General features: G+C 40.9%; 3 protein-coding genes across 4 annotated transcripts; 1 reads left to right on the top strand and 2 right to left on the bottom strand.

Annotated features, from left to right (window-relative positions):
- Positions 1-123: 123 nt before the first annotated feature.
- On the top strand, positions 124-6,590 carry mlec (malectin). The gene is made up of 6 exons (XM_034090724.2): positions 124-338; positions 763-983; positions 1,475-1,653; positions 2,401-2,577; positions 5,667-5,724; positions 6,283-6,590. The coding sequence occupies exons 2-6, from the start codon at positions 782-784 to the stop codon at positions 6,525-6,527; spliced, it is 861 nt and encodes a 286-aa protein (XP_033946615.1). The 5' UTR covers positions 124-338; positions 763-781; the 3' UTR covers positions 6,528-6,590.
- A 3,782-nt stretch (positions 6,591-10,372) lies between these two features.
- Positions 10,373-13,223, bottom strand: LOC117452704 (uncharacterized). The gene is made up of 3 exons (XM_034091430.2): positions 12,309-13,223; positions 11,287-11,431; positions 10,373-10,904 (listed from the first exon to the last, which is right to left on the bottom strand). The coding sequence occupies exons 1-3, from the start codon at positions 12,718-12,720 to the stop codon at positions 10,559-10,561; spliced, it is 903 nt and encodes a 300-aa protein (XP_033947321.1). The 5' UTR covers positions 12,721-13,223; the 3' UTR covers positions 10,373-10,558.
- A 93-nt stretch (positions 13,224-13,316) lies between these two features.
- On the bottom strand, positions 13,317-21,343 carry hps4 (HPS4 biogenesis of lysosomal organelles complex 3 subunit 2). Of its 2 annotated transcripts, none has more exons than XM_034091429.2 (13): positions 21,104-21,343; positions 20,204-20,315; positions 19,184-19,274; positions 18,943-19,086; positions 18,743-18,850; positions 18,171-18,287; positions 17,698-17,792; positions 17,538-17,610; positions 17,066-17,184; positions 16,091-16,736; positions 15,375-15,501; positions 14,979-15,090; positions 13,317-14,192 (listed from the first exon to the last, which is right to left on the bottom strand). In XM_034091429.2, exons 2-13 carry the CDS (start codon positions 20,233-20,235, stop codon positions 14,021-14,023), a joined length of 1,836 nt encoding a protein of 611 aa, XP_033947320.1. In that variant the 5' UTR covers positions 20,236-20,315; positions 21,104-21,343; the 3' UTR covers positions 13,317-14,020. The 2 variants fall into 2 exon arrangements, with proteins under 2 accessions (XP_033947320.1, XP_033947319.1); XM_034091428.2 differs by lacking the exon at positions 21,104-21,343 and adding an exon at positions 20,421-20,568.
- Positions 21,344-21,495: the final 152 nt, after the last annotated feature.

Consider the following 21,495-nt stretch of genomic DNA (forward strand, 5'->3'; position numbering starts at 1 on the left):
TCTATTTTCCAATGTAAGTCAATGGGATACAGTTATTTGGACGTCACTGACTGACACGGAAGTTGTAGTTCCGCCATTTGGCCACTACGAAAACCTGCTTTAAAAGTCCGGCGCACTTCCTGGGGGCTTGACTTGCAGTTGATGCTACAGAGCAAATGCTGGTCGGATGCACACATTGAATGAAAGTCAGTGTAGCAGGCTGTTGCCACCAGCAACTGAGAATATCTGCACACCGTAAAGTTACCTTACAGTGTCCAGGCTCCTGGTGAGACTGTAACAGAAGAGATAATTTCACACATTGGCACAGGAGAGGATCAAGGCATTTGTGGAAGGGGAAGGTGAGAGATATTTGATGAACTGGGGTTTCACATAAGTATTTCTGGTTAGACAGGTAGGGTAGCTAGCTAGCCTAACCGACTCACGGTTATCGCTGCGAATTCATAATGTTCTTGTAGTTTAACCAATTAAAATCAGAGCTGGTAAATAATGATTTTGTTAACAATAAGATCAGATACTTGTTTGTATATTCAGCGTTATTTTATAGGTTTCTTTGTGCGTGTGTGCTACAGCCGGTATTGGTACTGTTAACGTTAGCATGCTGGCTAACTCAGATATCATGTTGCATGTCATCAAGACAAGCTTGCTAGCTCTTTACGCTAGCTAACCTTATGTGGTTAATGTTAAATATGTGGAAGGATTACTTCCTTGATGAGTCTATGCTGCAAGCAAGCGGATACCGACACTGTCTTTCTCCGTGTCCAGGACCGGGCTGTGAGGGGCAATGCAGCGGGTCACGGCGCAGCTCGTCGCCGGGCTGGTTGCAGCGGTGCTGTCGCTACTGGCGGAGCCGTGCGGGGCGGACGGCGGGGGCCTCAGCCTGGCCGACCGGGTGATCTGGGCTGTGAATTCCGGGGGTGAATCGCATGTAGACGTGCACGGTATTCACTTCAAGAAGGACCCCTTGGAAGGGAAACTTGGCAAAGGTGAGTTGGTGTTAACTGCTAATATAGGTATGCTTGTCTTGCTGTGCTTCACCTGTAAAGGTGTTAATCAGAATGACATTGTGAAGGTAAAATATGTTCCTCCGAAACAGAAATGTCTAATAGAAACCTCTGCATGGTCTGGCTTCCGCAAGTAACCACAAACTAACGAGGAGTCAGCATAAAGGAGTACGCTCCGCCCCTCTCAGCATGGAGAGGAAGCAGGTGATGATATGATATTGACTGCAGAGAGTCATTCCTAGCTCCAGTTATTAAGCTGAAATCCTATAAATGCAAGTTTAAGGGAACACAGTGTGGTAACTTGCCATTTGAGACAGAAGGGCACTTTCATTGAGTGCATGAAAAGGTCAGGGCTTGCACAATGTGGTGCTATGCTTGACTTAAAACATGATCCGTTTTCCAGTTATACAGATATTAATGTGGCTTCGTGATCAAAGTGCACTATAACACTGATGCAATTCTTCTTTTTGTAGCATCTGATTATGGGTTGCGACTGCCAATACTGCGCTCCAGTCCAGAGGACCAGATTCTGTATCAGACCGAGCGCTACAATGAGGACACTTTTGGATATGAGATCCCCATTCGTGACGAAGGAGACTATATACTAGTAATGAAGTATGCTGAAGTTTACTTTGCCCAGTCACAGCAAAAGGTATGGGAATAAATGAATCGGTGTGTTTTGTGTTTAATACATTTGTCATTTTCATCTGCACAGTTTGAATGGAAAAGGTATGCATTGAACAAGGCCTGTTATTATTTTCAGTTGTATACATTTCAATATAAAATGCAACGATAAATTAACAGATTAACAAGTGCCAAAGATTTAGACGATCAATTAGTCCTTAAAGTATTTTTTCTGTAGATGGATAATAATGCAGTTTATGTAAGTATTTATAAACATTTAAGATTCAATTGTGAAATATCAGGTGAATTTCAAGGCTGAGAGTTTTGTCACACCCCTGTACTCAAAGGATTAGGTGTAATTTGTCCAACCTTCACAGGAGTGAGGGAGATATCAATCATGTATTGAAAAGAAGCCACATTAGGCATAAGTGAAATTACATGGGTGGTCGGATCAAATGGGGCCATTGAATTGATAATAAAAACAATAACACTTGAGGTAGGAAAAGTTAAGGTGTTCCTATCCACATTAATATTGGCTCTATTGTATAGTAGTCTCTGTAAGGCATGGCAGCGAGCCTGCATGCAATACTAGGACCCTGTATTTATTATTCACACCTGTCAAAATGTTTGCCGAGGTAAAGCCCTGTTTATTTTAACATTACTTTGAAGGTGAAAAACCTGGAATACTAGTTGAGCTACAGTTTCAGTTGACTCTGTTGATGGCCAAAAGATTAAGCTGTGTGTTTCCTTCCTGACTTGGGAACATGTTTTCTAGGTGTTTGACGTCCGTCTAAACGGCCATGTGGTGGTGAAGGACCTAGACATCTTCGAGCGTGTGGGCCACAGTACGGCTCACGATGAGATAGTACCCTTCTCTATTAGACGTGGTAAACTGAGCGTACAAGGAGAGGTCTCCACTTTCAACGGCAAGCTCACTGCAGAGTTCGTAAAGGTGAGCTGTTTTTATTTGGATTGGATGAGACATTTCTTGACTCCAGTGAAAGTCACAAGGGAGTGTCAGTTTGTTTATTTTATAACGACTCTTGTGAATAGCAGTATGATAACCCCAGTTGTGAGTCGCTTTACAAGTTCAAACTGGCCTGGCAGGTTGAACAGAAACGGGTCATTTGGAAGTGTATTCAATTTCCACTAATCTATGATAAACCTAAATGGTTGATTTACTGGTTTTGTCAGCCTTTTTCCAACAAAGTAAGATAGTACTTTAAAATGCAGTATTTCAAGTCCAAATGAACACACTTGTTTGGTGTGGCATAAATATAATGTCATCTAGTCCATTTCTTTCAGTTGATGAACAGAACTAAATATATAAATCACATTTATATTTAAAAATATATGGCATTCTCAAGAGTTTTAATAATGAATATAATATTATAAATAAGAGTTTATTCAAGCCAACACCCAACATGTTTAAAGGGCGGTGGGGGCCAATGTGTTCAATTATTAATTTATATTCTCAACATGATCGGCAGCTTTGCTTGATGAAAGGTCAGAAAGAACAGATAATGTGATTTTATATTGAAATTACTTCAATCAAAGACAATCTAGTAATAAAAAGAACTCCAGTTATAATAAGAACATATCTAGGGACAAGATTTAAAGCAATAGTTGGACAATTTAGGGAATACAATTATTTCTAAAAGATAGATGACATGATTGAAACATCTTTCCTGTCTGTTAAATATGTAGCTACCTCCAGCAGCAGGTTAGCTCATCGTGACATAGTGTAAACAGCTAACTGAGCTCTTTCCATAGATAACAATATCCGCTACCAGCAACTCTCAAACACACAAATTACAAACATCGTATCTTGTTTGTTTAATCTGTATAAAAACCAGCGTGTGTTTGCAACAACAGCTTGTAGTTTTTCAGTATGTTGGACAAACGAGATAGTGAAGTTAATAAGTTATAATTTGGAGAATTTCCCCCAACTGCCCTTTTTTAATGTGATGGCATTCATTTCAGATGTGTTAGATAAAACCATCCTCATAACCTGTATGGCTAAGGGACTGCAGCCCGACATGTAAAATCAACGGAACATTTACATAATGAGCTCCATGTCTGAAAGGGCTGCTGACAGCCGGTTTGAGTGTGTGTGGGCCATGCAAATGACTTAAAACAGCCTCACATCTGGCTGCTTTATCATATCTGTTAACCGGTCAGGTAGTGCAACGATAACTATTCTCTCTAGCACTCATCAATCTTTGTGCCACTATTTATACCAGTTTCATTATTCAGCTATTTACATAGACAAGATTGCTGTTTACTTTGATTTAGGAAAGCTTTAGTACATCGAGCACTAAACACCTGACGTTTTCAGATACATTTCATATTCAAGCAGGTTAAAACAGAAGAGAAACATATGCACACATAGATATTAAGAAGCATGAGCTGTTGGTAAGTTGTGCAATTTTTGAGAAATAAAAAATAAGTCTTAATGGTGGGGTAGGTCATTTTGGAGAAACCGGCTTGAGTGCGCTAGAATTTGAAAATACACAACCGGAACAAATCTGCCACTTCCTTACAGAGCCCCTCCTCCAACACACACGAACGCGCACATGACCAATGAGGGCACGAGATAAGTTTGTGCACAGATGGAAGGCTGACAGGCAGGTAGGCCATCCAGTTATTTTAGCCGGGCCGGCTAAAATGATTGGTCGTGCTTTTTACAGTACTACAGCTTCCACAGATGACATTTTGTTATGGATTTTTTGTCAAAGCACTTAAGATATTCATTGCTATCGGGATGTTAAGAGCATTCCATGGAATATAACAAAAAGTGTATCTCGAGCCGGTTTCTCAAACTTACCTACCCCACCTTTAATTATCCAATGATAACAATTACATGAATAAGGAACTAGTTAGTCCTCATGGCAGCATTTCAATATATTTAGTTTTAATTGACAAATCCAGATAGAGCTGAATTGAGGATTGTGGTCTTATCTATAAATAAGTGAAATGCCCTCTTATCTATTGCTATCTTTGTAAAGAGGTTAGTAATTATGTTTTCTTGTCACATTTTACTCGGTGGTAATATATCCAGCAGCTCCTGCCCTGGGACTTCAGGAGTGATTGAGTTTATGATTTGGTTCCTCCCATCACGTGATGCATATTACGCTTCCCCTTTTGTCCTCCTAGCCATCAATTCATCTCCATGTCATACTGTACGCCTGGGCTGTTTGCATAACTTTGTATTGACCGGATATCTATGTCAAGGGGAGGGAAGTATTTTTGAGTGGATGATCTTTATGTCGGCATAAGTTTGATTTGTCCTGCTGTATAAATTGACAAAAACACCCAAGAAGATTAGATTCAATATACTTTATCAATTGCCCACAGAAGGAAACATGTTATCTATGTGTATTGCCACAGAAAGAATTTCATTTGGAATGATCTTGTCAGCCTTTATTTGACACATAGTTGCACCTGTAATTCGAATATAGGAGTACATTACCTTTGTCCTTTTCTTTTTTGTATTCTGTTTCTTGGCAACCTGCTGCAGGCCACAGAAATGCGTATATTATTAGATTTCCCTTCAAGCTTTGGGTTCTGCAAATGAAAGTTTCTGTCTCTGGGTTAGTAGAACATCTAAATGTGCAGGGTGGCATACTTAAAAAAATGCTTTTCTGCAGTGACCTCATTTTCCCTATTTTATTTGTTGCCATTGCTCTCTGTGCATTTTGTCCAGGACACGCTGTCCGCTCTTCCTGCAAAAGGACATTATTCCAACAATAAATAGACAACATCACTCAAGCACAGGCGTTTTTGTTTTGCATTGTTCACTGCATTGTCTCCACCAAATGTTGATTCTTATTTCACAGTGTGAGAAATTCAGAAGAAAAGGCAAGAAAGGAAGCCTTTTTATAGATTGTGTCAAAGTGGACACATTACATAGATAAGGGTGCTCAGGCCTTTACTTTGTTGTTTCTTGAAAGCGAAAAACCTTATGCATCATTGTTAGAAACAAGCTGTGTGGTATTCAATTACTTTTCATTTTCTTACATCTGTTATTCTGTGTTTCAGGGTTATTATGACAACCCCAAGGTCTGCGCTCTCTATGTAATGAAGGGGACATCAGACGGTGAGTAATGAGACAAACATATTCTTCAGAAATGTGCATTTAAGTACATTACAATGTCTTGTCCAACCAGATGTATTCATTTTAGTACAGACGTTGAGGACTTAATGCTGCATTTCCACTGCTTGGTAAGATGCAGCTCTATTCATAGGTTGTCCATTAGCAAGAGATGTGGATCAGACTGGTACTGTTTGATGAAGGTTAAAAGCAAGCTGAGGATGAGTTAAAACACTGCAGACCTGGTCAGAGAGAATTACTACCAGTTCGGGATATCCTACACATTTCCCACTATTCTAAAATGGCCTCAGTCCCCATATTTAAACCCATTGCAGATTAATCTCGCAAAACAATGTACAATTGACAAGCGCTTCTGTCCGTCTGTTTGGTTGCTAATAAAATAATCCAGAAAGTTTTGCATAGAAAATGATGTCAGTTAATGCCAACACTAAGGATGTCCTCTCTGCAGTGTAAGACAAAAGAGAAATGGACCTAATACCAAAAGTGGCGCTGATAAATATCTGTTATTTTGGACTTCCCTCACCCTTTTTATTTTCTGGACAGATGTGCCCAAACTTCAGCCACACCCTGGCTTGGAGAAGCCTGAGGAGGAGGAGGAAGAAGAGGAGGAAAGTGAGCCAGGCGAGGAAGGTGGGAAGAAAAAGATTCCTGGAGGTTCCAAGCCCAGGGTCCAGTCCGGCCCCCGAACACCAAACCCATACGCCGCAGACAACAGCAGCCTCATGTTCCCCATCCTGGTGGCGTTCGGGGTCTTCATCCCCACACTGTTCTGCCTCTGTCGGCTGTGAGCTACAACTATCGGTGGAGGGGGCGTCAAACAGACAAGACGGCAAGAGACTATGGAGGGGGAGAAGGAGGGTGGGGGTTTGGGGGGGGTCATCTGCAGAACAGGTAAAGGCATACACACAGGGAGAGAGCTTGGAGAAAATCTGGACGACGGAAAACAATAAGAGACAATAACTTTTCGGGACGCCGTGGAGCAATGGCTGCTGTCCAATTCTACCGGAAGAAAAGGAGTTGTTGGAAGTGTGTGCTGTGCGCTTCTTCGTGAATGTGTTTCGCATCCACTTCTGCTGACACTTTTGAACAATGTTAATCATTTCCACTCAGAGATCGTGCAGGATTTACAGATGCCAGTCTACACGGTTTGAAACCACATTTCAGCAGCTAAGAGATGCTCAGGAGGGATTTGTCTGGGCCCGTTTTATAAGCTAAAAAGCATCGTTTTTGTACTGGGTGTAGCAAGGAAGCACACTGTTTAACACGCATCTGGTCACACATCAAATTGGAAATGGTGCTGCTTAGAGATTGGTTAAATAGAATAGGTAAGAGGTAACACAGTTGGCATTTGAGAGGCTCCCATTTTTCTCAATGTTTACGTCTTTCCACTCAGATCTAGTTGGTCCTTTGTTGACGTGCCATCATCTACTTGCCATAAGTTGTTTAAGTAAGAATTAGGCGTTGAGCCAGCTCTGCAGTGGGTGGAAGTATTTGCTGTCTAAATCAGCCTGCCTTTTTGCATACATTTAGGTTGGGTTACACAAATCTGTTGGTGACGTGTGGTGAAGCTTGACTTACTTTGCATCGTTCCACCAAATACATATCTAGTGTTCTCAAAAGTTATCATAATTAAGTCCCGTTTACTGTCAATAATTCATTTTTAACGTTAAAACATTAGAAAGTCGGAACGTGGAATAAAAAAATGTCAGTAAGAGACCAGAGTCAAAGTTTATGCTGTAAAACGCTGTAGCTCAAGTGAGCGGGGGTCTTCAGATCTCTGTATTTACTGTGAGCTTCGCCTTTTCTCTGAAGTCATTTAGTTTGCATGCCTGCCTTTTTTTGTTTCACCAAAGAATGTATTTTTTATTTTCTTAGAAAAAACAAAAACTGTGGCCTGTTTTTAATTTAAATAGCTTTCATTATACCATTTTGTGAAGCCTCTTGGGTAAATGGGTTAACAGGTATATTAGGACAAATATTACCCCTTAATAACAACATTGAACTGATTTGGAGAAATTGTGTTTTGCCACAGTTTACATCAGTGGCTAACTGGAGGGCTGGTTGTATCTCTCTTTGTCATACATTTTGGGTTTTTGATTTCAAACCGAATGCTGTGTTGACTTTGGCCATGGACTTCTTCAGTCCTCCGTGTTTTTTTAAACGTAGAGAACAGGCAGCTCCATGTTAATATAATAAACTCTGTGCTAGTCAATGCACTTGTTTCATATTGCCCAAAAGTTGCTCTGTGTGGAACCACCAGTTCATCCACCTGTGAAAAGTCAAACACATTTTTTTATTTCTCGTTTAAAGTGTCTCCAAGATTCTGTTAATTCAGTGTCAACTTTTGCGTGCAATTAAGCTTCTGGTCCTTTACTTGATTGAACTGGGGACACATCTTTATCTTCAACCCTTTTTTAAATGGCCACATTATCAGTCCACTTCGTCTGTGTTTTCTCAGCTTTTGAAAAATGATATCCTTGTTTTGCTTTCCATGGAGACTGAAAAGCAGCTTTGTTCTCCATTTTTAGTGGAGTAGTGTTGTGAACCCTCCTATTTATGTATCTAGTTACCTCCCTTAAGTGCTTAGCTCTACTTCAAGGACAATTTTGTAACTTTACCTGTTTCACTAATGCGTCTTAAATGTCCCCTGACACCCCCTTGCTAGTATTGCTGTTGCCATATGCAGTACTTAAACGGTTAATAATTCAGGTGTTGTGGACCCCTCCCCACTCCTCGATTCTCCTTCTCATTTTGATTGATGGTGAGCCAGAAGTTGGCGTCAAAACATTTTTGGTTTGTTGTTGGCAATTTGGGATTTTTGTTTTTCTTTCCTTTTTCTTTTTAAGTTGTAAACTTAACTCATATTTAAGACATAGAATCACCTTTTTTTTTCTTCTGAAAGATGCAAACATTTCATTTAGTTCAGCACCAAAGTCACCGTGTTCTGTTCCTCTACAAGTCTACACAGTTGCGTGTGTATATAAAGTACAAAAATCACACATTTGATCGTGTGACAACCATTTTGTTCTCATCACTTTTGTGTTGTTGCTGAGGTGTTAGGTTTTTTCTCTTTTCTAGGAAGACTTTGTGGCCTTTCTTCTGGGGAGAACGGTTGTTGGTACAGTTTAAAGAAGATTTAACGGGCAGCCAGATTAACTGACTGTCAGACAAATAAATGAGATTGTCTGAAAATATGGGCTCTTCCATTCTATTATATATAATTTAAATCAGAGTAGGGCTGATCTGGAGATATTTTATAATATGCTTGGATCTGTATGTTTGAATTTTTTCCTCAGGATCTGTTTTGTTTTGAGTTTTTAAAACTTGATATTTTATTGGTGTGACATTTTGCACTGCCTCATGTATTTTAAAATCATGTCATTTTTGTGTGTGTATGTCTTTGTTGCCTTGAATTATTGAATACATTGTGCTTTACCATCATTTGCCTTGCGGTTGCTCTTTTGTTGGCTTGCATCAAGTTAGCCTCTTTTTGTTTCCCTCTTCTGTTAAAACACACTTTACTGGGATAGATTTTCATTCCACACAAACAACAGAAGTCTCAGAATAATAATTATAACTAGTTAACTTTTATAGGAGCAAAGCCAGGCAGAAAAAAAGTTTAGGTAAAACTGAAAAGTATCTCCAACACATTCTTTTTAGTTCCTCATCAACCATTTTCGAACCTGTTCTTGTTAAAACACCTCCATATTGAATGAACAGAGTGGAATGATGCTCTGTTTTATTCACATGAGAACCAAAGAATAGCCGCCATTACATCAAAGCTCTCTGTCCTTATCTGACGCTAAAGGTTCTTCATTTCCATTCAACCTATTGTTTCTCTCTCATTGGTAAAGCAGTCCCTGGCCATGACTCCCAACTCCTTGGGAGTCACTCCTTTCAACTCCTTTAAAAAAAAAGAAAGAAGTAATTAATGTTAATTTGTTTGAGATGAACATATCAAGCCTGTTGCTATTTCTCCTTTTTTTTTTTCTTCCTCATTTTAAAAAGCAACTGAACATGTGAAATGATTTTAAACAGACAAATTTGAACAGCAAAACATCTGCCAACGTGTCCATCGTCCAGGCAGCAGACCACACACACACACAATGAGGTCTGACAGCCACGTTCACACTGAGTGTGTGAGACAGTGAGTGTGCGCTTAACAATGGGTTCTACTGTATAGATATACATGTGTCGGATGAATAAACGCCCCTCTGGGGGGGCTGTAGGCAGCAGCAGGTGGACTGAGTAATGTATCCGAGACCCCTGATCTTACTCTGATGTGGCATATATCTGCAAAATGGGAAATGCTGATAAATGCCGTCTCTTTTTAATAAATGTGCTATTTTATCAAAACGTGGTGCTGCTGTTTTTCCACTCAACATACCTTACTTTGGGTATTTAACAAACTTTGAGCTTAGATCTAAAAGTAACAATATTTCCTGACACATGTAGTGGTCACAGCATGCACAGTCTGTTTGTCCAGGTGTTGTTTTTCCACCACCTGTGAAAACCTCTTGAAATAGACCTTCATATCTAACATGTGTTGGGACCAGAATATCCACAAGGGGAACACAGCTGAACAAAGTAGACTGTTCCATGCCCACAAACAGACACCTTTGGAACAACAAGCCATTGTTAGATTGAGCTTTAATAACAAAAGTATGACTCAGTTACAGTGTATCATATCCACTATTTACATATATATTTAGCAAGAAATAACATTAATAAATTAACATATTTGACATTGAAGTGCATAATGTCCTTGTGAGCTTTGACTCTGCATGTCTCTTAGTCCGAAAATAGAGTTTTTTTTACTTCATCTGTAGTACAGAGCCATGAAAGGTGTGTGTGAGGGGTGAACACCGCCCGTCCCACAGGACACCCCCGACCCAGCCTGACTGCAGCCCAGAATGAGGCTCCGCTCCAGGGCAGGCCGTGTGCTGCCGGCCCCCTCCCCCCACACATCACCAGCCGTGTCCTGCTGTGCACCAGAAGTGGGCTTTTCTCCTGGTGCATACCCCCTGGAAGAGAACACCACCCGCCGCATGTTCACCAGGCTTGGACCCCCTCCAGCACCACCTGCCGCCTCCTGAAGACTCTGGAAGAGGAAGAGCAGATCCACCCTCAGGTCCACCGTGTTCCCCCGAGACCACAAACTGTACCTGAAGGAGGCGAGAGACAACAAAGTTACAACCAGGCCTGACTTCCAGAGACAAACAGTCAGTGACTTTTAAAAAGAGAAGAGGAATATGTGAAAAGCAATTTATAGGTAAAAGATAAAGACCGTGGTGAGATGGTGAAAGAGGGCTGTGTATGACTATACAGTACAATCAAGTTTCCATTCAACATGTATATTATTTTAGGAAAACTATGATAGTATAAATAGCAGACCACTATGCTATATTAGGAATATCTTAAGAGGGCATACAAATGATCCACTCTTCTTTGCATGTAGGTTTGTTTTGAGTCTACGCAGTGTTTGGAAATCGTCATAGTATCACAAAACACTTTCTATATTTTCTTACACCTCTGGATCATGTTTACCTTGTATTAAGGCCTCGCTTTGCCAATGATGGAAGCACAGGATGGATGTCCAGGTGTTGTGGGTTGGATAGTTGGAGGTGAAGCTCGGCTCTGATGACCGATAACGATAAAATCTCCCTGGTGAAGAAAAACTCCACATTTGTGCCTGAGGAGGAGGAGGAGGAGGAGGAGGAGGAGGAGGAGGAGGAGGAGGAGGAGGAGGAGGAGGAGGAGGAGGAGTCAGTCACAGAGAAGTTTATGAGCATTTCATGTCACAGAGCAGCACAAGCTCCATTTTTTATAAATCTCAGGGATCAGAGTGAGATTTACACCACAGAGGTGATGTTTTCACTCCTAATACCATGTTAATCTGTCAGCAGGATGTCTCGACACCTCTCTGAGAGGACATTAAGCCAGCTAAGACTCATTTGTATGCAGATAACATCGTCTTCTATACAGATGCATTCATGGAGCCATTCATGTCCTTCGAGCTGCTTTTCAAGCACATCCGCTTTCACTTCTGCAATGGTGACATTCCCACACAGTGTCACTCTCTGAACACAACATATGAATTATATGCCAGTTTGATGTTGCAACTTGTCCCCTGCAGACCCCCTCAATGCTGCATGTTAACACAAGGTGTAGAGAGAATTGATTGAATTTGAAGACAAATGTCAATACTTTTATTGTGCAAAGATATTGAGAATATCTTCAGCCCAAATCTGATGAGCATGTGTCACTACTCAACAAATAGAATCAACAAGTAAAGTTCTTGCAGTTGAAGAACGTTTCACCACTGGTTGCCTTTATGGCCCTCTTGATGGTGAGTGTCTACAGGCCTATAGTTTAATCCTGAATGCACCATTTCCCACCATATTTGTAATAATTAATTGTCTAACAATTTGTGGAAGTAAAACACATGAAAACCAACCTGATCTCTACTTTTTCTTATCGAGCTCTGCAGCAAAGTAGGACCAACACATTTCAGTTCTAACGTAGGCTTTGACAAGACATGCGTTTGAGCTGGATCTACTTTGTCTTACCTCCTCTCAGGCGACCTTGAATTCCTTTTACGCTCCTGCAGTCCCGTCCTTCTTGACAGCAGTGGTACACCGATCGCACAAAGCTGAAAAGGGATTTTCCTGGGAAAACCAGGCCATGGGATGCTCCAGGGGTTAAGGGCAGAGCACGGAGCTGCAACAGTGTGGCATTATCCTCGGGAGCTGGCTGTGTGTTTTCCAGCCAAGGGGCTGCCCGCTCCGCGCACCGTTCCCGGTACGTCTCAGCCACCCCGCGCCTCCACCGCCTCAACACGTCCGCGCGTAAAGTTGTTCCGGATTCATCTGCAGTTGTTTGAAATCCCAGCGTGTCTACTGGGCGGCTAAATACTCCAAAGAAATGTGTCACCCCCGATAGAAGAAATAGAGAAATCCAAATGCATCGCGAGGAGGCCATGGCGATTTCTAAATCCGGCCCTTTGGATCTTCACTGATGGATAGCAGGCAGCTTTTCTGTTGTGCCAACTCTTCCTCTCTCTGCTTGCTATATACCCCACTGACAATGGGGACATCTTTCCACTTAGAATTTGAATCCTTGCCCTCCTCACAGACCCTGCCCCTCTTTTTGTTCGAGCCCTTAACCACCCATTTGCCCCCCACTGCTTTCTTTCAATGCGCCTGCATAATGAGGCGCCCCTGAGAGCGCCGACCCCAACCATTCAAATTCGGCTACTTAGCTAATTACTCTAATGACTCCATATCTGGAACATCAACAACGATCTTATTTACAACACATACAGCGCAGAATGATTTGGAAAAAACGTGACTAATAACATTTTATGAGCATGTGTTTGGCTTTTTTAAATAGCCGTGCGCACGTCCTTCTGCGGGCGAGTTGTTACCATTTTGAAAAAAAGGCATTAAGCCTGAAGTGGGAAACAATGGGGGCCGGACTGAAGGGTCACATGCAGGCCGCTGATGGCCCTAATCGCACCGTGTAGCCCCTGTGGTTTCAAACAAGCATTTACAAAAGTAGCTCACAGACTCAACACGGAGAGGATCATGTATTCATTTAATTTCCATTAATAATGCACTACAGTATATCACAGGGGTTGTCTTCTAGGCAAACTTAAGAAAACAGACATATCTGTACAGACACAGTAAATATAATAGCTCAATAGTTAAATAACACGTTTTTAATGGTACCAAGATTTGATTTTGAAATAAATAGATATTTTATACAAACTTTTTGTAGATCATTTAATAAATTGTGCACTAAAACAACACCGTTTTGCAGTGTGTGTGCAGCAAGGAATGATGCATGATTAAATTGAATTAAGATGTCTAAATTTCATACTGATTAAATAAATAAAGTTTAGAGAAACTATACGGTGCATTGATGATTTTACTTAATAAAGCAATTGTCCACTTCTAGAAAGGTAACATTTAAGACATACAGAAATAATATTTGGCACAGAAACACATGAACAACTGAAACTATGAATAAAACCTCATTGTAAACACGTATTTCTCTACATTACCTCTACCAAACACCCTCTCTGTGATTAATAGCTACACAAATAAAAAAATTCTGCTATGAATGTAAAAGTTGCATACATCTATCATTATACAATCTTCTGTGGGAACAATTGAACCACAGCAGCAAGCAAGCAGAGTAAACTTTAACTGAAATATTCTCCCTGCTTCTTCAGGTTACTCACAGGGCAGCTCTCCACATGTTGACAGACCACAGCTCCTCAGAGCAGGTTAACCCCGTGTTTCAGCAGTCTGTGGCGGGCCTTGCCGGGCAGAGAGAAAGCACTGTCCTGGTGGTTAGGGATGCCGGAGTTCCTCAGCGATCCCCCGTGCTGCTGGAAGTAAGTTTCCTGAGCCACGCTGCGGGTCCCATACACAGCAGCTCCTGCACTCCTGCGGTGAGAATGTCACATTTACATTTCAAGCATGTAGGATGAGGACATGCAACACAAAAGAGCAAAGTGACATAATAAAGACGTTAAACAAAGAACTTTTGGAGTGTGATGTAAAATACTTTTACAGGGGAAAACTTTTCATTCATCACTGTAACACTGCCGAGTACCCTATCTACCATTTGTTCCGTTCTGTTTCGTACTCAAACAGAAACACATTTCAATTTGGATCGTGTTAATGTACTTTAAAATAGAGGGTCAAAATATTTAAATTGTATTTGAACTAGAGCTGCAATGATGATGATCCAAAAATTGCAGAAATATTGTTTTAAGCCCCTCAAATATGGAGATTTTCTACTTTTCTCTGTTATTTATAATTTGAAAAGATGGAATGGATATCTTTCCATATCTTTCTGTTCTTTTATAGAGTCATCCATTAAATTAGAGAATAAGTGGGAGCTGTAATTTGGACTTGATTTGGCAGCAAATATATTAAGTGTCTGATTCATTAAATATATATGTATCAGAATCATATTGCAGTTTCTATTGGCCCACACATGATTGGTAGTAACGGACACTCTATTCGTTTTGCATATCTGTAGACTTTTTTTAAAGATACAGCATAATTGCTTTGATATAAACTGACCTAGTGGAAGATCATGTAGGGATTGTTGTAATGTGATGAAAGACGCGATGAACTGACAGATCCAACCCCCCCACCCCCGACTTCTACTTAAGGTAGAAGTCCCCCCCTCCCACCAAACCATCACATCAGTGCCGTACTGACCTGATAATAGCCTCCTGCAGAGTTTCAGTGTTACAGAAATGCGAGTGAAGGAGTGATGTGGCCCTCACAAAGGGCCGCTCCGGGGCTCCCCCCGGTCGACCAGACAGGTTGGCTGCAGACACACACACAACAACACACTCAGTACCACGGTGGCACATTAACCTGGACAGGCTGCACAAAGGAATTGCAGTCTGACTAATTAGCCGCTAGATCATGCAAAGACAAATATAAACTACCAAACCCCCCTTTAGTCCCCAGGTAGAGATGGGGCAGAAGATACTTACTGTAGAAGAAAAGACAACATACTCTGATTGCAAATAATCAGCAGAGTGAATACAAAACTATACAAAGAAGAGGAAAGAGAGGAAATAGGTCAAAGTATTATAAGAGCCTTACATGTCAGTGTGCTCTGAATGCAGTCAAAATGGGCAAAGATGTAGGGTCCTGGAGCGCCCGGGACCCCAGGGGAGACACTCCTCAAATGAGCCTCCAGTCCATTGAGTGACGCCAGGCTGCTGTGATACTGGATACAAGCCAGAAAGGAGGAGTCGGTTGTTAGCTTCACTAAGCTCACAAGCTGAAAGGTCACCTATTATGCAAAATCCTCTTTTTCATGACTTTTATACATCAACATGTCTCTGAACGTTTCAGGAACAAACAACCCCTCTATTTTTGTCCTGATCCATTTATATAAAAACCTGTCTGAAAATGTGCTGATCAGACTTTGGCCACTTTGTGATGTCAAAATGTTTTTTTGGCTTGTGTAACTATTAGCCAATAACCAACCACGGTAACACCCCCCCCCCCCCCCCCCTTATCACCTGAATCTCCTCCTAGAGCACCATTATGCTTTTTTTAACCAAATATCTCTCAGAGGGGCGTGGGGAGTGGCTCCTTATTTTCATCTAAAGTAACAGACACTTTTGAAACAGGGCTAAAACAGAGGGGATTATGGGATGCTACAATGGGTGATCTGTTTGGTATTTCGGGCCAAACACTTCAGAGACATGTTTTGTATATAACTGAGAACTATAATATATTGATGGAAAACAGTATAATAGGAGACCTTTAAAGTAATTAATATGAGAGTTGCTTTTTGTTTTTTTTCTTACCACTTCCTCCATAGAAGCTTTGTCGCTTAAGAAGTGCGGCTCCACCAGCAGAGCCAGCACCAGGCCTTTGACCCTGTGCAGGTACAGCGTCATGGGGATCAGTGGACTCTCCCCTGGGTGCTCGAAAGCATCGGAGCGAGGAGGATCTGGCGTCTCTACCTCGTGGCCCTGAACTCTCCCACAGCCACGTCCGCTGACCTCTTCAGAAACCTTGTTGTCATGTGACTCCTCAGCTACTCTGAAGTTAAACTCTTCCCCACAAGCTCCATCGACTCCACCTCCATTGAGATGGGAGTTTTCTCCAAACGCTGAGCTGTCTCCACCGTTCTCTATCTGACTGCCTCCCTCTCCGTTGCTGTGAAAGCTGTGATAGTACGACTCTTCCAGCGACTCCTCCACAGGGGAGTGTTTGCCGTTTGAGAGAGGAGGCTCGGGAGACTGCGGAGGGGGTGGATTGGGGGTGCTCTGTGATGGATCTGAGCTATACACAGAGCTTTCTGACAAGTGAGGGCTGAGGAGCTTCTGGGGAGACTGGGAGGATCCTGGATCAGACGGCTCTGACTCTGTGGAGGAGGGAGTGTCGGATAACGTTCTTGACAGGCGGGTCTTCTTTAAGGGGGTGTTTTTGTGTGGAGTAGAGTGGGAACTGGTGGGTAGAAAACAGTTTGAGACACTCAGAATTTGTAAGGGTGTTTTCACAGTACATTTGGATAGTCCAAATGAGTTAATTTTGGTTTGTCTTTGTGTGGGTAACAAATTAAAGTAGACAGAATTACACACGTACAAAGGAACAGAGACAAAAAGCAACACACAGAAGCCTTCATCATCGGTCAGATGTTAAGCGTTGGAAAACTAATTTGGGTGCAAGTGTCCAAATTCACAGAGATCCCAGACAGCCCAGAGCTCGATTAAAAGAGGATTAAATGAAGACACATACTTTATGTTATTCAAACTGAATCTCAGAGCAGACACTACCTGAAATCTTTGTCGACGGGGGTGGACTGCAGGTACTGAAGTTCAGACGGGGTCAGGAACACAGCGGTGGAGCTGACAGCGCTGCCAAATGAGCTGCTCTGTCCATTGGGTCTCTGTGGCTGAAACCAAATCAAAACACAGACTTGAGACTTTTTCTAAAAGAAATAGTTTGCAACATTTAGGTAAATACAATATTTGGCCTTCCTGTCAAGAGTTATATAACAAGATCAATACCACTATAATGATTCACAGAATGTCTGTGTAGCTGGAGCCATCAGCATGTTAGCATGTTAGTCCCAAATTGCAAAACATACCATTAAATGTCTCGGAAAATGTGATTTACTAAAGCGGGCCTGAAGTTGGCCCTATACATTTTTTTTTTTTTTTTAAATAAATGGCCACTTGTTAGGGGATTATTTTTCTATTTCAAGTGTTTTAAAGCCTTGATGAGAAAAGCTTAAGACTGTCCTACCTTTGTGTATGTCCCACTCTCATGAACCATCACCTTCATTGTGAGTTGGGGAGACATCTGTGTGCTTACAACTCTGTGGAGAAAAGTCCGATTTCAGGAACAAAAGATGACATATAAACAATTCGACTGACAGCTGGAAACAGTGGAAATGTCAGCTCACCTTCCTCTGAAAAGAATACAGCCTGCTAACACCAGAGGGCAGCGCTGACAGGCCTGAAGAATGAGGGCAGCTTTGAGCAGCAGAAGGGGGTCAACCTGGGGATAAGAATTAAAAATGTAAGCATGCATGTCTTGCAAAAGCACAAAAATTGAAAGGTGACAAATATATTGTTTATAAGATAATAACTTTAACACTTAGTGAAAGTGTTACTTACAAAAGCATATTTTTACATTGTTTCAACCTTTCAATTTCGCCAAGAGCTCAGAATATCCCGGATTTACTGCCATTTGGTTGTTAGCTTGTGCACATCTGTAAATGTGTTCTCTATCTACAATGAATGTGCAAAAACGTTGCTAAGACACATTGAAGACACCACAGGACATTGTGACATACACATCCTGTTTGAGGTTAGCTTTATGCAGGAGGAGCTTATGATACACTACTGCAGGTTACATTTAGAATGGTGTGCGTACATTAGTTGAGTCGATGGTCGTCAAGCAGCTGAATATGTGCTGAAGCTCTGAGGATCCTGACTGCAGGTGGGACAGATACTGAGCCCAGCGAGACGCCAGGGTCTCCTGACTGTTCAGCTGCAGCGCAAAACAGAGTTTCAATTACAAAAAGCATCTTTGAATATACACACATTTAAAAATTATTCTAACTAAAATGAAAATGCAAATAAATAAATTAAAAGTACCTGCTAGTTAAGAATGAATAATAACCTTGTTTCCTGAGTTATGTAACTTTTCGACAATTTTAACTGATGCTCCATTGTGCAAAGAATTCTGTCTTTTCATGTATGTATATTTAGCTTCTTATATTTTATATTATTTTGACTTAATATCTCCACTTGTATTTCTTATCTATTGTAAGCATATAGCACAAATGTATTTCTATAAGAATAAAATCCTTATTTGTGTTGGTCTACAACTAGATGCAAGTCTTTCTTTAAAAAACAAACAAAACATCTCTGTGCCACAAACCTGGCTAAACAACTAAACAAGACTTCTATAATATAAGACTACTAGCCAACTGAAAAGTGCACCTGGTAGCTGTGTCTGACGGAGCCGTTGTAGAAACAGAAAAGGTTTATGAGCTGATCCAGGAGCTCACAGACACTGACGGTGGGGACTTCCACTGAGCAGCCCAGAGCCTGCAAAACACACCAAAAATGTGCTTAAAATTAAAATCAAAGACTCAAAAGTGAGAAACATCTTGAAAATGTCCAGGATTGTGCTGACTCACCCAAAGTAAATCATCTTCCATGCGGATGGCAAACCTGTTGCGGTGCAGGTTCAGTATCCGCACAGGAGAGGACGAGAGTTCAGAGACACAGCGACCCGCGCCCGCCAGCTGACCACAGAGCAGCTCCTGCCGATCTACAGGGGTCTGACAGAAACACACACAGGAATCAACCCCCAAAACAGGGACTTCAAAAACAAACATCATACTCAACAGTACAACCACAAATTAAAAAAGGACAAACCTCTTCAGGGTAGAAGTAGCAGATTCCCTCTCTTGTTTGGTCGCTCTCTCCTCTGACTTTGGATCCATCATAGAGGAAGAAATAATTACACCTGCGGAAAAAATACAGAAATAAAAGAGATCTTCAGTGAATGACCAGAGAGCAAACGGTGTGTCCAAGGTTTCCCTGGACACACTGTTTACTAGAGAATAAATGAATGAAATCCCTTTAATTGATAAGGTTATTAAAAGGCAGCTTTAGTGATGCTCATGCTTCAAATATTATGGCTAATGATTTTATATTATTATTGCTCAGTTTGTTTTATTGCTAGTTGCATGGTAGGAGGAGAATGTGCTAGAACTGATTGTCTATTTTATTAAAATAATAAATGGGAGGAATTGTTGTTTTTAACTGAACAAATAAACCATTAAGTTGAACACAAATGCACTTAAAAGATCAGGATATGGGTTGGATGTAACTATCTACAGACACAGAGGGGACAGTTAAAGGACCATTCTGCAGATTATGGTCAATAGAGCATAAAAAGTCTCATCAGAATCAAAGTTATAAATACATTTCATTCTCATCCCCCAGGTGGGGTAATTTGATGTTGTAATATTATCTCTAATTTAGAATAAAATAAAACAAAATATTGTACATAAACATGGAGAGGTTAAAGCAAAAATGTGAACACTGTAAAATTGTTTAATACCAAATATGAAAAACAGGATTTTAACAGTGGTGGAAAAAATACTACTCTTTACTTGGGTAAAAGTAGAATTACTATGGTCTTGAAATACTCCACTAAAGTCTTATTTAAGTCTTGATTAGGCCTACATTTCTCATCTAGAATACAAATCTAAAATAGCCTACATTTTATGGAGTAAAAATGTACATGAATAACCTCTGAATTCTAGTGGGGTATAAGTACAAAGTAGCAACATATTTAAATACTCAAGTAAAGTACAAGTCCTTTAAAATGGTAAAGTACTTGAGTAAATGTACTTCGTTACTTTCCACCACTGCGTATTGCACAGTTACCTTCTTGAGTATGGCAGCACGAGCTCAGCCATCACCTACACGAAGCCCAGAGAAAGATAAATATTCCTCAGTCATCGGTCATCTTGTATCCATGTATTTCCAACCCGACAGCCTGAAGATGAAAACGGAAAAAATAAGTGAAGTCTTCAGCTGCGAGTCCGAGAGAGATGTTTACTAATCCTCCAAAGTTACTAAAAACATCTGTTACAAGTCGTACAGGCGCCGGAGGAAAATGTGCACAATGGGATGGTGGATAAATGTTTTTCTTCCACTGTTTATGTTGTATTCGCCACGAAAATTAGCCACTTTGACAGAGTGGTGATGCCAATTGAGGAATGCGGGTCAGTCACGTAGTGGAAGTCATGTGAAAGTATGGCGAGCTTCAAGGGACAAACAAGTGCGCCATTTAGAATCGACAGAACATTCAACGAGCCGTACATTGTGGTACAAGAAATACAATTTACTTTTTAACTTGATTTTAATATTCTGTATCGGCAGCATTTACACAAGTTAAAATATGTGTTCTTTTAAGTATATATCATTATTTATGAATTACATTATGTCGACTCGTAGCTAATGTGTATTTACTTTTAGGCATATTAATTGTAAAACGTGTATTAGCCCTTTTTATGATGAGATTATGCTTTATATGTCAAATCTTGATCTTCTAGCCAGACGATCCTTGGCCCTCATTACCAAACAATATCTTTCAGTCAAATGTAGGCTAACTGAAGTAGGTGCAATTGTATTCATAACATGTTTGAACTTTTCTTAAATATGCTTACAATTCGAGTCTCATAAAAGGGGCTTTGCCTTGAGCGTAATACGACCTGCATATTTTAAATATACATGAACCAGTAATCCTGCTTCATATGGTCAGGAGAATACATTGATCTTTACCATGGGCCGAGCTCTAGATATATTAATCCTGTTTTCAGAGCTCGATAGAGGATGTCTTCAGATGTTGAGCGTGCACGCGCAATTACTGCATTTAAGTCAAAATTGAGTGAGCTGCTCTCGAGAGAAATCTGCAGATATGTAGCAATTAAATCGGGTCGGTTTGTACGACTTTTAAATTGTTGCAGGGTAAATGCGGAAATGCTGTTCTTAAAGTGTCGCTAAGCACTCCGCCATCTTGAAAATTGCGCAAACATCCGTGAAGTCTCGGAGAGAACGTGCACAGGATTTCAAGAGGAAGTAAAATAAAACAGTACTACCGGGCAACCTTTCAGCCTCTTGTTTTTGTAGCTGGCCCACTCTTTAACTACAGACTTATAACAAAACTGCAAAAA

The sequence above is a fragment of the Pseudochaenichthys georgianus genome, chromosome 9 (assembly GCF_902827115.2).
Source record: "Pseudochaenichthys georgianus chromosome 9, fPseGeo1.2, whole genome shotgun sequence".
NCBI classification, from domain to species: Eukaryota; Metazoa; Chordata; class Actinopteri; order Perciformes; family Channichthyidae; genus Pseudochaenichthys; species Pseudochaenichthys georgianus.

What these genes read in the sequence shown, in the direction of transcription:
- mlec (XM_034090724.2), top strand. Translation starts at nt 782, where the DNA reads ATGCAGCGGGTCACGGCGCAGCTCGTCGCCGGGCTGGTTGCAGCGGTG. An exon ending in GGAAGGGAAACTTGGCAAAG is followed by an intron (nt 984 to 1,474) that starts GTGAGTTGGTGT and finishes TTCTTTTTGTAG; the next exon opens with CATCTGATTATGGGTTGCGA. An exon ending in TCACTGCAGAGTTCGTAAAG is followed by an intron (nt 2,578 to 5,666) that starts GTGAGCTGTTTT and finishes TCTGTGTTTCAG; the next exon opens with GGTTATTATGACAACCCCAA.
- LOC117452704 (XM_034091430.2), bottom strand. Translation starts at nt 12,720, where the DNA reads ATGGCCTCCTCGCGATGCATTTGGATTTCTCTATTTCTTCTATCGGGG. An exon ending in TCAAGGTCGCCTGAGAGGAG is followed by an intron (nt 11,432 to 12,308) that starts GTAAGACAAAGT and finishes CCTCCTCCTCAG; the next exon opens with GCACAAATGTGGAGTTTTTC. An exon ending in AAGCGAGGCCTTAATACAAG is followed by an intron (nt 10,905 to 11,286) that starts GTAAACATGATC and finishes CGCCTCCTTCAG; the next exon opens with GTACAGTTTGTGGTCTCGGG.
- hps4 (XM_034091429.2), bottom strand. Translation starts at nt 20,235, where the DNA reads ATGGCTGAGCTCGTGCTGCCATACTCAAGAAG. An exon ending in AAGCTTCTATGGAGGAAGTG is followed by an intron (nt 15,502 to 16,090) that starts GTAAGAAAAAAA and finishes GCTTGTATCCAG; the next exon opens with TATCACAGCAGCCTGGCGTC. An exon ending in CTGCAGGAGGCTATTATCAG is followed by an intron (nt 14,193 to 14,978) that starts GTCAGTACGGCA and finishes TTCTCACCGCAG; the next exon opens with GAGTGCAGGAGCTGCTGTGT.